Raw genomic sequence first — 12,908 nt, forward strand, 5'->3', positions numbered from 1 at the left:
AAATTTGAGGTTAATTAACCATCAGTCATCATCAGTAGGGCCATGATGTTATTCCGACATGCAGAGAAAAGAAACTTGAACCAGCTACGGAGAAGGACTTTGGTCACCATCCCTTCCTATCCTAATCCCAAACCCATGTGTCTTTAGCTGCACTGGGGTGTTGAAAATCATTTCGGAAATAGTCGGTTCATCATTTGTTACTCTCCATTTGAAGAAGCTTCTTGAATTGCCAGCCTATTCATTGGATGCTTATTAATGTTCTGAATCAAAACCTTTTTTCACTAGAACTGGGTTTCTGTTCATGAAAAGTACATTTATTGACCTTTGGGGAAATTCCCTATTCAGAATGAGTTTGAAAATGCTGTTTGGTGGGAGATGAAAGGGTCTTATTGACAGATCTGGGTTTCTGACCAAAACTAGCCTGAGGAGCAGAGAGATGTGTACGCACTGCTTCTGTTTGTCTCGCTCTGCAGACCTCAGTGACCAGCTCCTTGAAGTGGTGGGGCTAGAGGGAGCCATGGAGATGGGGCAGATCTACACTGGCCTGAAGAGTGCGGGCAGGAGGCTGGCCCAGTGCTCCTCTGTCACCATCAGGTATGCTTCCTCATTACTCAGCAGCCTCCAGGTCTTCCGCCCCCCACCCCCACCCCAGTGTTCTTACAGATAAAGACTAGGAAGCCATCTTTGGATTTCAGTGCAGGGAGAAGGTGGGACAGAAGCTTGGTAACATTTATAAAGAAAGTCTTTAGATACCATTAAACTACGTATAATGCAACCTCCAAGACATCAACTGAAGGGTCCACCGTGACTGTTTGCTATTCTCTTACAATGAACTGGGGAAGTTCTCTAAATAGTATAAGATTATGAGGTCCAAAGAACCAGAGGTCCAACTCCTGCTTTTCTTTTTTTTTAATTCACTTAGCCAACATATAGTACATAATTCATTTCAGATGTAGAATCCAGTTATTCATCAGCTGCGTAGAACACCCAGTGCTCATCACATCACGTGCCCTCCTTAATGCCCATCCCCCAGTTACCCCATCACCCCACCCACCTCCCCTCCAGCAACCCTCAGTTTGTTTCCTGGGGTTAATAGTCTCATGGTTTGTCCCCCTCTTGGTTTCTTTCCTTTTGGTTTTCCCTCCCTCCCCCTATGATCCTCTGCCCAGTGTTGCCTTTCTTATCTTTACAAATTAAGAAGCTAGATGTATGCCGGAGGGCACACTGCGACAGAAACCAGGTTCTCTGCTCACTCTTTCTTGGATAGTGGCCTTAGAAATACTATTTCCTATGTGCCTTTGTAGAGCCAAACCATCAACATCAGCAAATCTGTCATAATTGCCTAAGGGGGTGATGCTTCTGCAGGGTGTGGACTTCCCAGGGCAGTCACTGCAGGCTGCTGGAAGCAATGGGGTCTCAGAGAGGGGATCCTCTGATTTCACTTGCTTCTGTTTAGTCAATAAAACTCATCAGATTCTTCTCCACCTGATTATTTGAGAAGTCTATTCCCTTCCTTTTCCCCATCCAATTTTTACAGTTCAAATCTTTTAGTGTGCCTTAGGGATCTCCTGGAGGGGCCACAGAATGCAGGTTTCCCAAAGTTATTTGACCACAGAACCCTTTTCTCCCGAAACCTCTTAGGCAAGTGTCCTCAGCACACTTTTAGGGAAATGCTGCTCTTGGCGCTACCCTGCATCCCTTGGAAAGATCCCCAGAGCTGGTTCCCTGACATCTCTTAGCTGAAGGTGTATCCCACGAAACCTTTTCTTCATTTCCTCCCTGTATTTTCTTTGTCTTTTCTAGTATTACCAGAGCTTTGCTTATTTTCTCTCTGGGCTATTGGCATGCTGGGGCCCCTGTTTTCCACACTAATCTCCATACTTCCTTCCTTGTCTATCCTCCATGATTCCAGCACTGAGTAGGTCTGTCTGTTCACACATCTAAGCCATAACTGATCTAGACCACAGAGAAGGTAACATCTTAGTCCCAGGGGAATCAAAAAATCCACATGTAAGAGGGAGGACTTTTTCTTCACATTCAGTAGACCTATTTTCAGATAGAACAGAGCCAAGATCCCCATCCTCCTGGGCATTTCCCAGACACCCTCCTCAGCCCCAAGAACCAAAATGCCACTCTCTCCTCTCATGATTGACTTTATTAGTAGGTTTATTATTTTTTATTATTAAATATTCCCAAGATAAGTCAATCATTGACATCAAAACATAGCCGGTGTCCCTCATTTTATCATTTCAAAAGCCGGGCAGACGCCATACCCAGGTGAGAGCTTCCCATCCAGAGGTGGCAACTATTCCCTGCTCACCCAGACCAGAAGCTTCCAAAAGGCCTTGCCTTTTCTCCCAAAGGCAATATAGTACAGATTCACAACTCTTCCACAGAAGGAAGTCAAAAGACCTCATCTCTCTCTTTTTAAGAATTGGTATGGCAGAGAAGCCTTGTCCCAAACAAGAGAGCGACACTGTCTTCTCTCCTCTCCTCCTGCCCATGGGGAGAGTATTCCCAATGACCCCATTTCCCAGAGAAGCTGGGCTCAGAGTCGTGCAACCATTGAGTGCCCTACTGTTCAAGACATAAATGAGAGGATCGTTAGGAGCGGGGGCAAGGCAAACACACTCAGACCTGAGCTGTACCTTGCATAGGTTGGAGACGTTACTTCATTGACATGATGCAACCTCTCACTCAACAGAGAAACCAGGCCTTTTCCCATTTCATAACCTTTCCCATTTCACTGTAGAGTTTCTGGCACAGTCTGTAGGCCCTCCGGCTGGTTGTTGACTGAGGGTCTGCTCAGCAGTGGTGCTGCCATCCTTGTTGGCCACTGTTTCCCAGACTTCCATGGACTTCACTGCTCACCCTGGATAGTGTTTCTCAAACTAGGGTCTGAGCACCAAAGCAACAGAATTGCCCATAGCCTGAGTTGTGACCCTCAGATCAGCCTAGTCAGAATGCCTTAGGTGGGCTCAGAAATCTGTTTTTAACTAGCCCTCCAAGGAGTCTTAGGAACCACTCCTGGGTGGGCAGATAAGGTCTTCCCACTTCTGTTTCCTTTGTGGGGACCACCTAAAATTCTTGGGACTCTAGAAGCATCAAAGCTCACTGTGTTCTCTTGGTTCTCTGTATTCAAGGACAAACAAGCTGCTGCCAATGCAAGTGGATGGAGAGCCCTGGATGCAGCCCCCCTGCACGGTGAGTGTTGCCAGTCTTTGAGCTGAGGGTGAGAAGCTTTCTCTTGGGCCGCTCTGGGGCGGTGACAGTATGAAATCGCTGACTCTCCGAGTTGCCTGGGCCTGGGGAAAACTTCTAGTGCAGCCTGTCTTCCACCTCATTCATCCGCCCATTCGCGTACCCGCTAAGCCTTTATTGAACACCCGCTATGTGCCAGGCACTGTGAGGTACCCGTTCCCAAACCAAATGAGACAAAGGCCTGTCTCCAAAGTGCTCACACTTGGAACTGGTGAATTCTAAGACTTCACGTGCAGTATCCTTGAGCGTCTCCTCTCGAGTCATTGCAGTGGCAGAGAACTTGCCACCCCAAAGGGAAATCTGTTCTGTTGATGTAAGTCTAATTGTTAGAAAGCATCTCCTTGTGTAGAAGCCAAATCTGTACCCTTGAGCTAGAACCTCCGCCCCGGCATTGTGACCCCCAGAGCCCTGGGGGGAGGACCCCCACAAGGCATACACTTCACCACAGAGGCACCGACCCGAACTCCCCACTGCAAGGGGAGACACCGAGTTCTTGCTCAGCACCCAGCACTGTGCCTGGGGCGGAACAGGTGCACAACAATATCCATTGAACAATGAGTAAAGCGCTGAACGAATGAGCAAACAAAATAGAAGGAACATTCTCATCCCCTGACTTACCATACCTATGGCAGCCCTCCATTTAGCACTACGGCAGGCCAGGCATCCTTCCTGCTTAGCTAGAAACCCAGCTAAAAACTCGGTGGTGAAGAGGAACCACTGTCCCGGTGTTCGGGGCCTGGGTGCTCCCTGGGCTATTACATTAGTATCACCTTCAGAACTATCATGAATGTGCAAACCTCAAGAGGCAAAAGCAGTGTTTCTAAGCTCCCTCACTTGTGGAGTACTCAGATATCTCAAGAACCTGCTATTTTGAGCCCTCAGAACACCAAGTTTTCTTCTACTAGAGGAAGGGCTTGCATGAGATTTCTACCAGGCCTGAATTGTAGATGTGTTTCCATCACTCTTGTTCCATGTGACTTCTACAGATTATAAAACTGGCCCCTGGAGACAGACTCTAGGGATGGCAACTTCTATAAAGGGTATCAAAGGCAGAGATTTTTCTGCAAAACCTTACCTCAATCTTCTGGCTTCTATGAAGACTAAGAAAAAGATGAAAACACACTACAGCAAAAACTAATAATAGCTTACCACTTTGTTAGAATTAGAAAGGATGGAGGAAATTTCTACTACTTATAATTTTGATGGAGCTAAATTGAGAAAAATCTATCCAAACTCCTCTTGTCTTCTAAAAAAAGGCTGGAAGAAATCAGATCCTCTCCCACCTGGCTCAGCAAGATCTGGAAACTGGATTGCCATTTCTCTTACTGCAAGGACTTAGTTTTTGAAACAGCCAAACACTTCTCCTCTCCCCACCCTGACCCTCTCTCTGGGCCACCCTTCAGAGATTTCAACTCACTGGGAAAACATTTGTAACCCAGTGATCTTAAGACACAGTCCATGGATAGCAACATGTGAAGATGTAGGAGTCTGCCCAGGCTGCCATCACAGAATACCAGAGACGGGGCAGCTTCCACGACAGAAATGTCTTGTCCCACAGTTCTGGAGGCTGGAAGTCTAAGACCAAGGTACTGGCAGGGTTGTCCTGGTGTGGCTTCTCTTCCTTACTTGCAGACAGCTGGCTTCTTGCTGTGTCCTCACATGGCTTTTTCTCTGTGCCTGCACACTCCTGGTGACGACTCTTCTTATTGTAAGGATGCCAGCCCTCGTGGATTAGGGCCCCACCCTTCTGATTTTATCGACCCTTAATTACCCTCTTAATGGTCCTGTGTCCAAATACAGTCACAGTGGGGGTTAAGGCTTCCACATACGAATTTGGGGGAGACCTAATTCAGTGCATAACAGAAAGTCACCTTCAGCTTGCAAGAGTGAAAACAAAAGTACCCTTGTTGAAATATTTTCCTGAAGGCACACACCAGCTGGGAAGTAATTCAGAATGAAAGGCTTAAGACATCATGACACAAAACAACTTTTGGTAAAAATTGAACCAGTTAAATTAGGATGAAGGAAAACAAAAACTGTTAAATATGGTTGTGTGAATGAATGCACGTGGTGAAAATCATTCCATGAGACGGAAGATCTGTCATGTAAACATTAGGAAGCTGGGTCCAAACCTGAGGTTATATTAACCAAGTCTGAAAGCATGTGGAAGGCCTTGGTGAAGGGACTGTAAAAAAATGAATGAATGAATGAATGAATGAATGAATGAAGGGAGGGAGAAAGGGAGGAAGGAAGGAAGGAGTAAATTTTAAAATAAAGAAATAATAAAAATAAAATTAAAAGTAAAATAAAAGAAGGGATAGTAAAAATATGCTGAATTTTTTCATTGTCTCTCTGCACTTTGATAATGAAAAAGTATAAGTCAGAAGAAAATTTGAAGAAACAGATAATCACTAGTGAAATAAAAAACAGGGTGCACACCTTTCAAATCTGGGAAGGTTTAAATTTCATGAACCCTATCAACATGAACCAGACAGAAAGCAAATAACAAGCAAACATTCAATTTCTTTAAGTTTTCATTTTAATTCCAGTTAGTTAACATATAGTGTTATATTAGTTTCAGTTGTACGACATAGTAATTCAACAATTCCATACAACAATTCCATGTATCACCCTACCAATAACAAGCAAACTTTAAAAAAAAATTTTAAGGCAAGATGAAAGAGGTTAAGGCTAAATATATCAATAATGACCCAAAAAGTGTGCTAAAGTCCCCTATTAAGAGAACAGAACTCTCATATTTGGTTAAAAATTAAAATCCAATGACGTGTTTCTTGTAAGAGATATACCTAAAGCAAAAGGACATACAGATCTTTTTATTTTATCCTTTATCAAGCATAGAGAAATTAAAAGTAGGAAATGATACTATTAATTATATTAATTTTAGGCAAACTAACCTTCCAACATGCCAAAAGCATGAAGTGGAATAAAGAAGGTCACTTTTTACTTGATAAAAGATACACTCACTTCTGAGATGTAATAGTCATAAAATTGTAGGTGTGTAATAACAGAATCAAAATATACACTGTGAAAAACAGGATGAATACATATTCTGAAAAAAATAGATATAAAAGAAGAAGTTGATAGAGATACAAGTACTGAGAGGCTTTAAAATATTTTTTCTGTCTTAGGAGGTCAAGAAGCAAACATAAATATCACAACACTGGATGAAATAACTCTATAACCTATAAACAAATTAAATATCTCATTTTTTTCAAGGACCCAGAGAGTATTTACTAAAATAGATCTTAAACTAGTTCACAAAGAAAAAAAGCTATATAAAGCCAGAAGGAAAAATCATAAAGGTTATTTTATTTGACCATAAGGCGACAAAACCAGAAATTAATTATAGAAGGTTAAATGAATAAACAAGCAAAATCCAATCACTTGGAGATTTCTAAATTCTCCTAAAGAGCAGTGGATTCAAAAGGAGATCAAAACCGCCATCATAGACTATGCCAAAAATAATAAAAATCAGAAGGTTCTCATTCAAAAACTGTAGAATATAGCCTGAACTATATTTGGAAGTAAATTCAAAGTTCATATACTTCCATCATTTAAAAAGGGAAGACGTGTAATGAATAATTGCAAAATTAGAAGAACAACAGTAAAACAAACTGCGGAGAAGCGGAAGGAAGAAAATAATAAGGATAAGGTAGAAATTACATAATTAGAAAGCGGGAAAATTGAGAACTTATTCTTTAAACATGTCAAATATTTGAAAGCCTAATTTTAAAAACAGAAAAACAGAGATCAGAAACATTAAAATATAAAATATATAATGTAATAAAATATAAATATAACTGTGATGGTTTCCTTCAGTTACAAGACATAATATGACATATTTAATATATAATCATCTTGCTTCTAATAAACTTGAACATCTTATGAAAATTCTAGGTAACCTCTAATGAAAGAAAAATGCCTTCAAAGAATTACACCCAAAATCATCTTAAAACAGATGGTCTTACTGGTGAGTTCTTCTATACTGTTAGGAAATAAATATTCATGTAGACTGTTCCGTATTATAAACAAAATAGAAAGTCACCTGATCCATTCATGAAATTAGGGCAAATACAAAAACTGAAGAGAAATTATTCTTTTTTTTAAAGATTTTATTTATTTATTTTAGAGAGATAGAGCATGAGTAGGGGGAGGGGCAGAGGGAGAGCGAAAATCTCAAGCAGGCTCCATGCTGAGTGTGGAGCCTGATCCAGGGCTCGATCTCACAACCTGGAGATCATGACCTGAGGTGAAATCAAGAGTCTGACGCTTAACCGGCTAAGACACCCAGGCACCCCCTATTTTTTTTTAAGATTTTTTTTTTTGAGAGAGAGTGAGCAGGGGTGGGGGGCACAGGGAGAGGGAGAGGGACTCTCCAGCAGACTCCCCGTTGAGTGTGGAACCTGACACGGGGCTCAGCCTCATGACCCTGAGATCATGACCTGAGCCAAAACCAAGAATGAGACACTTAACTGAGCGAGCCACCCAGGCTCCCCAAAATTGTGATTTTTAAAGAAAAAAAACTCTAAGGAAACTAAAACCAGAAAAATACTCCCTCAGAATAATAAAAAAAATATTTATCTTAAGCCAATAATAAATATTTTATTTAATAGTAAAACACTAGCAGAATTCTCACTAAACTCCTGGACAAGACATGTACACTAATACTGTTCGGAAGTTTCAGCCAATGCAATATAAATGACACAGAAAAAAAAAAAAAAAGACTATTTGGAAAAGAGTCAAAACCATCATTATTTGCAGATACTATGATTACGTATATAGAAAGCTAATGGAATCAACTGAAAACCCTGCAGTTTAAATTATTTCAGTGAAGCTCTATAGAAAGATAGACAAAAGTTAATAGCTTTTGTATATTCCGGTACTAACTAATCAGAAGAGTATAATAGAAAAAATTAAAATATAATAATAGGAACAACCAAAACCAAAATATTAAACTGAATTGTGAAGAAAAAATGAAAACTAATAAGACTTAACCAATATAATATATATATATTATATATATATATTTGAATTTTAAAATATCCCTGTTTCTAAACAGGGATCCCAAACAAAATCCCAATGCAATTATTTTTTTTAACTTGACAAAACAATGCAATAGTTAAGGTGTTTTATGAAAGAGCTATGATGAAGGACTTCCCACAAGGTATTAAAATAGTTATAGGGCCACAAAAATTGGCATGATATTAAATAGATAAATCAATAGTACAGAACAGAATCCTAAGAAACCCTAGTATACATAAAATCTATTTAAAAAGAAAGACAGATTGTAAGTTAATTTGAAAAGAATGAACTCTTTTAGAGTATCGAAGAAATTGCCTGTTTGGGAAAATGTCATTGTATGTCAAAACCTCTCACCTCAAACTATACTCCAAAAACAAAACCAGAAAAACTGCAATTTAATTAAAAATTAGGACTACCTCGGGGGAAACAGAGATGACTATAATCACACTGCGAGTGTGGACTTTCTGAGGGAAAAGTGACCATTTGACTATTGGCACGTTGAAAAGTCTACAAGTCAAGAATCAATGCAGAAATTGCAAAGTCCAAGGACAAGGTGTTTGCAATAGCTATCTCAGAGAACAGGTTCATTCCCACGATGTCTAAAGAGCTCTTAGAAACCAGAAGGTGCCAGCAAAGCAATAGTGAGCAGACAGTTCACCGAAGTAATACCATGGACTACCAAAGCCGTGAAATGGTATTCAATATCATAAGTTAAGAAAAAAGGTGGGAAAGAATGTCAAATTGAGGGGTGCCTGGGTGGCGCAGTCGTTAAGCGTCTGCCTTCAGCTCAGGGTGTGATCCCGGCGTTCTGGGATCGAGCCCCACATCAGGCTCCTCCGCTAGGAACCTGCTTCTTTCTCTCCCACTCCCCCTGCTTGTGTTCCCTCTCTCGCTGGCTGTCTCTGTCAAATAAATAAATAAATTCTTAAAAAAAAAAAAAAAAAGAATGTCAAATTGAAATAATGAGAAAACCATGACATGTTTCATTTGTCAAAGTAGCACAATTTGTTTCTCTTTTTAAAATAATATTCATTGTTGTTGAGATATGTTGAGGCCAACACACACAAGGGGTGAGATAAGAGTATAAACCGGACGCTAGCCTGGGTGGCTCAGTCGGTTGAGCCTCCAACTCTTGATTTCGGCTCCAGTGGTGATCTCAGGTCCTGATCTCAGGGTCGTGGGCTCCAGTCCCACATGGGCTCCACGCTCAGCAGAAGTCTGCTCGGTAGTCTTTCCTTCTGCCCCTCCCCCAGCTCGCATGTACACGCGTGTACACTCTCTCTCTCTCTAAGTAAGTCTTAAAAAAAAAAAAAAGAAAGTAAAACTGGAAAGCCATTCTGTAAAACATTGGGAGCCATATATCAAGAAGAACCTTACAAATATTAATATACATTGATCCAGTTCATTTCCTTTGAGCCTTAAAATTTTGTTTATTATTCTTTTAGGAATTTATTTTGAGTAAAATACAGGTTATCAGTGAAAAAAAAAATAGGAGAAAAACGCAACATGTAAGGAAAGGGTTAAATAAGCTATGTGAGATTCATCAAATAGAATAATTTTCAGTCGTTGAAAACCATGTTAATGAATCTCTAATGACATCAGATATGCTTATAAAATAATGCTAAATGAAAACAGATTAAGAAGCTGATTTCAATATGTTAAAAACATGCAAACATACAAATAAACCAAAAAAAAAAAAATCCCAAAAGTTAATGGCAGTTATCTCTAGGTGATTTTTAAATTTTTCCATATTTCCTGAATTCTCAAAAATGAGCGTTTGCTTCTTTATACATATAAATATATGTATATGAAATGTATTATTAAGAAAACTTGCCTTGTGCTTGCAGCACGGTAAGATGACCTCTCATGTTTTATCATCAGTTAGGCAGCATAACTTGAGCCTTAAAATTAAGAATATTCCCCTGCAGTTAGGATCTCAAAGTGGAAAGGGATTCCAGTTATCTAGTCCAGTGATTTCCAAACTTAAGTGTGTATCCAAATAATCTGGAAGTCTTTTAAAATATGGATTGCTGGGTTTCTGACTCAGTAAATCCGGATGCCTGAGAATCTGCATTTCTGACGAGTTCCCAAGAGATGATGATGCTGTTGGTGTAGGGACCGCACTTGGAGAACCAATAATCTAGTCAAACTTCCTGACTTATCAATAAACCCCAGATTTCTCCTCCACCACTAGCAAAACCCGATTGTCCAGCTACATCCGAAAGCCTCTGATGGCAAGAAACCCCCTCGTGAAGCAGGGCATCCTTAGAACTTAGACAGTTAAGGGGTGCCTGGGTGGCACAGCGGTTAAGCGTCTGCCTTCGGCTCAGGGCGTGATCCCAGCGTTCTGGAATCGAGCCCCACATCAGGCTCCTCCGCGGGAAGCCTCCTTCTTCCTCTCCCACTCCCCCTGCTTGTGTTCCCTCTCTCGCTGGCTGTCTCTGTCTCTGTCAAATAAATAAATAAAATCTTTAAAAAAAAAAAAAAAGAACTTAGACAGCTAAGACCTGAAAAAGATTGTACAAGCCCTCTCCCATCCCCTTAGCCTTGCTTTAAGCAGGAGTATTTCCCAAATGATTTGGGAAGGGTCCACACTTAACAGTTATTGGCCATTTTGTGGGACACCATCTGAGTCATCTGCCCAGAGGGAGGAACGTTCAGGAAGGAGTCCCTCAGTTTATTGCTTCTCTTGAAGTAATAAAAATGTGTTGCTTTGTGGGAAATGGCCCCCAAAACAAACTCAACACCCAGCACTAGTAAAATTTTAAAATGCACTCCATTTTAAAGGGGACATTACATGCCGCAGTAGTTTTGTGAGTTTTCAGCTATCGCACAAGAGCCTACTGGATCGGTTCTCCCTAATAGAGCAGAGAACTAAGAAAATGGGGCTGCTGTTCTTAGTGCTTGTTGGATGTTGTAAATCTCTTGAAAGGTCTTTAAGAAAATCATAAAGACCTCAGTTAATTGCCTGACGAGCCCAATTAGCAGAGAAATTTGGGTTCTAACTACAGAGATATGGAATGCTATCTTTCCATCAGGGGTTGAAAAGGCAAGCTTCACCATGTCCAACTTCCTCCTCCAGTGGGCTCTGAGCTGTTTAACCCACCAGCCTCTCCCAGATGGGGGAGAAGGGGATAAAAGACTGACATCTCTTTGACTCAAAATGAGAATATGATCCCCTCCTTCTTACCTTCAGTGTATGTACCTACGGTGCGCTCTCAGTTACCTACAGCACTAGAACCCACAAACCGCATCAAAATCTCAGGGTAGCCGGCATCTCCAAACTCCTACCCCATCGAGAAAGACCTTTGTCAAAACTGCTGAAAAACCAAATGGGAGGGATCTGAGTTTCACTTCCTCCTCTTTGCCCTGGAGGTGCTAACAAGCAAATAAACTGCTCAGCTAGAGAAAGAAAAAGGAGAAGTAAGGGTCTTCCAATCATCTAAAAAAAAAAAAAATGGGCTCTCTCAGCGGGAAATGTAGGCAGAGCATCAGCTGCCACTGTCTGCCCCAAACATAACCATCTCCACTGCCAGAACATTCTCTCTCTCTTGCGTCGTGCTCATCCATTAGGACTTCCACGGCCTGTGTAGTCAAAGGGCTGGGCACTGGTTCAGGGAGTAGCATGGTGAAGAAGATGGAGTTCTTCCCTATAGGGGGCCCTGGTGCCCAGGAATGAGAAAGGGCTCACCACGACACAAGGACGTGTGGCACGAGTCACTCTAGTCAGTTAGTGCTAAATCACATGCCACAGACAAGCTCTGTCAGAGTCCCTCGTCTATGCCTCATTTCCATGAATTCTGGAATAAACATAATGCCCATAATAAGGCCCATAACAGAAAATGTTACTTCATATATTCTTGGTTTGCTCTTCTGGGGACTGCCACAAGACAGAAAGATGTCCTCCCCTTCTGGGGCTCCCAAGCGGTGAAAACCAGCGTAAGAGTCATTTGAAGCTTCCATCACCCAGGTTATGCAAATTCTCCACAATGTCTTTTGGTTTCATCCTTGTGTTTCCATATCCTGGGGACTTCTAAATTTAAACCTGGCTTGCCGTAGTACCCTTTTAGCCAGAGTCTCCCCCACTCCAACTTACCCTGACAAGAGCTGTGGAATAATTTCCCTGGAACTCTTTTCTTCATCATGTTGTTATTCTCCAGTGTAGAAGTTATCATGGTTCCCCATTACCTCACATTAAACCCAGCCTCCGCCACCTCCCTTTTAAAACCCTAGACTAACTGTCCCTCCTGCATCCCTGACCTCATCTCTCATCCTTTGCCCTGCAGTCAACCAGTTCATACATGGCCCTTCCACCCAGTGCCTTCCCTTTCTCTTTTCACCAGTACATCTCCTTCACTTCCTTCAGCTCTTTAAACTCTTCTTCAGTTGCTCCACCCAGACTCTTCTCCTTCCTTACCTAGCTTCTTTTTGACACCATTTGGGCTATCCCTACATTAATTTAAACTTGTGGATGGGTCTCTCTCTTCAAGAGTTCTTCTGTGGTTCTCTGTGGCCACACTGTCATTCCCAATAACATAGAAACCACGAGAATGAGCTCATACATCTTTCTCCTTCACCTCCAATGTAAGATAACAATTATTTAA

General features: G+C 41.4%; 1 protein-coding gene across 2 annotated transcripts in view; it reads left to right on the top strand.

Moving 5' to 3' along the window:
• The window catches only part of DGKG (diacylglycerol kinase gamma), a 191,326-nt gene that overhangs the window by 176,369 nt on the left and 2,049 nt on the right, over positions 1-12,908 (top strand). For both annotated transcript variants that reach the window (XM_040621478.1, XM_040621479.1), the window contains 2 exons: positions 474-594; positions 3,144-3,204. In XM_040621478.1, coding sequence (XP_040477412.1) covers positions 474-594; positions 3,144-3,204 — 182 coding nt within the window. The remainder of the gene's footprint in view (positions 1-473; positions 595-3,143; positions 3,205-12,908) is intronic.

The sequence above is a fragment of the Ursus maritimus genome, unplaced genomic scaffold (assembly GCF_017311325.1).
Source record: "Ursus maritimus isolate PB19 unplaced genomic scaffold, ASM1731132v1 scaffold_4, whole genome shotgun sequence".
Taxonomy (NCBI): Eukaryota; Metazoa; Chordata; class Mammalia; order Carnivora; family Ursidae; genus Ursus; species Ursus maritimus.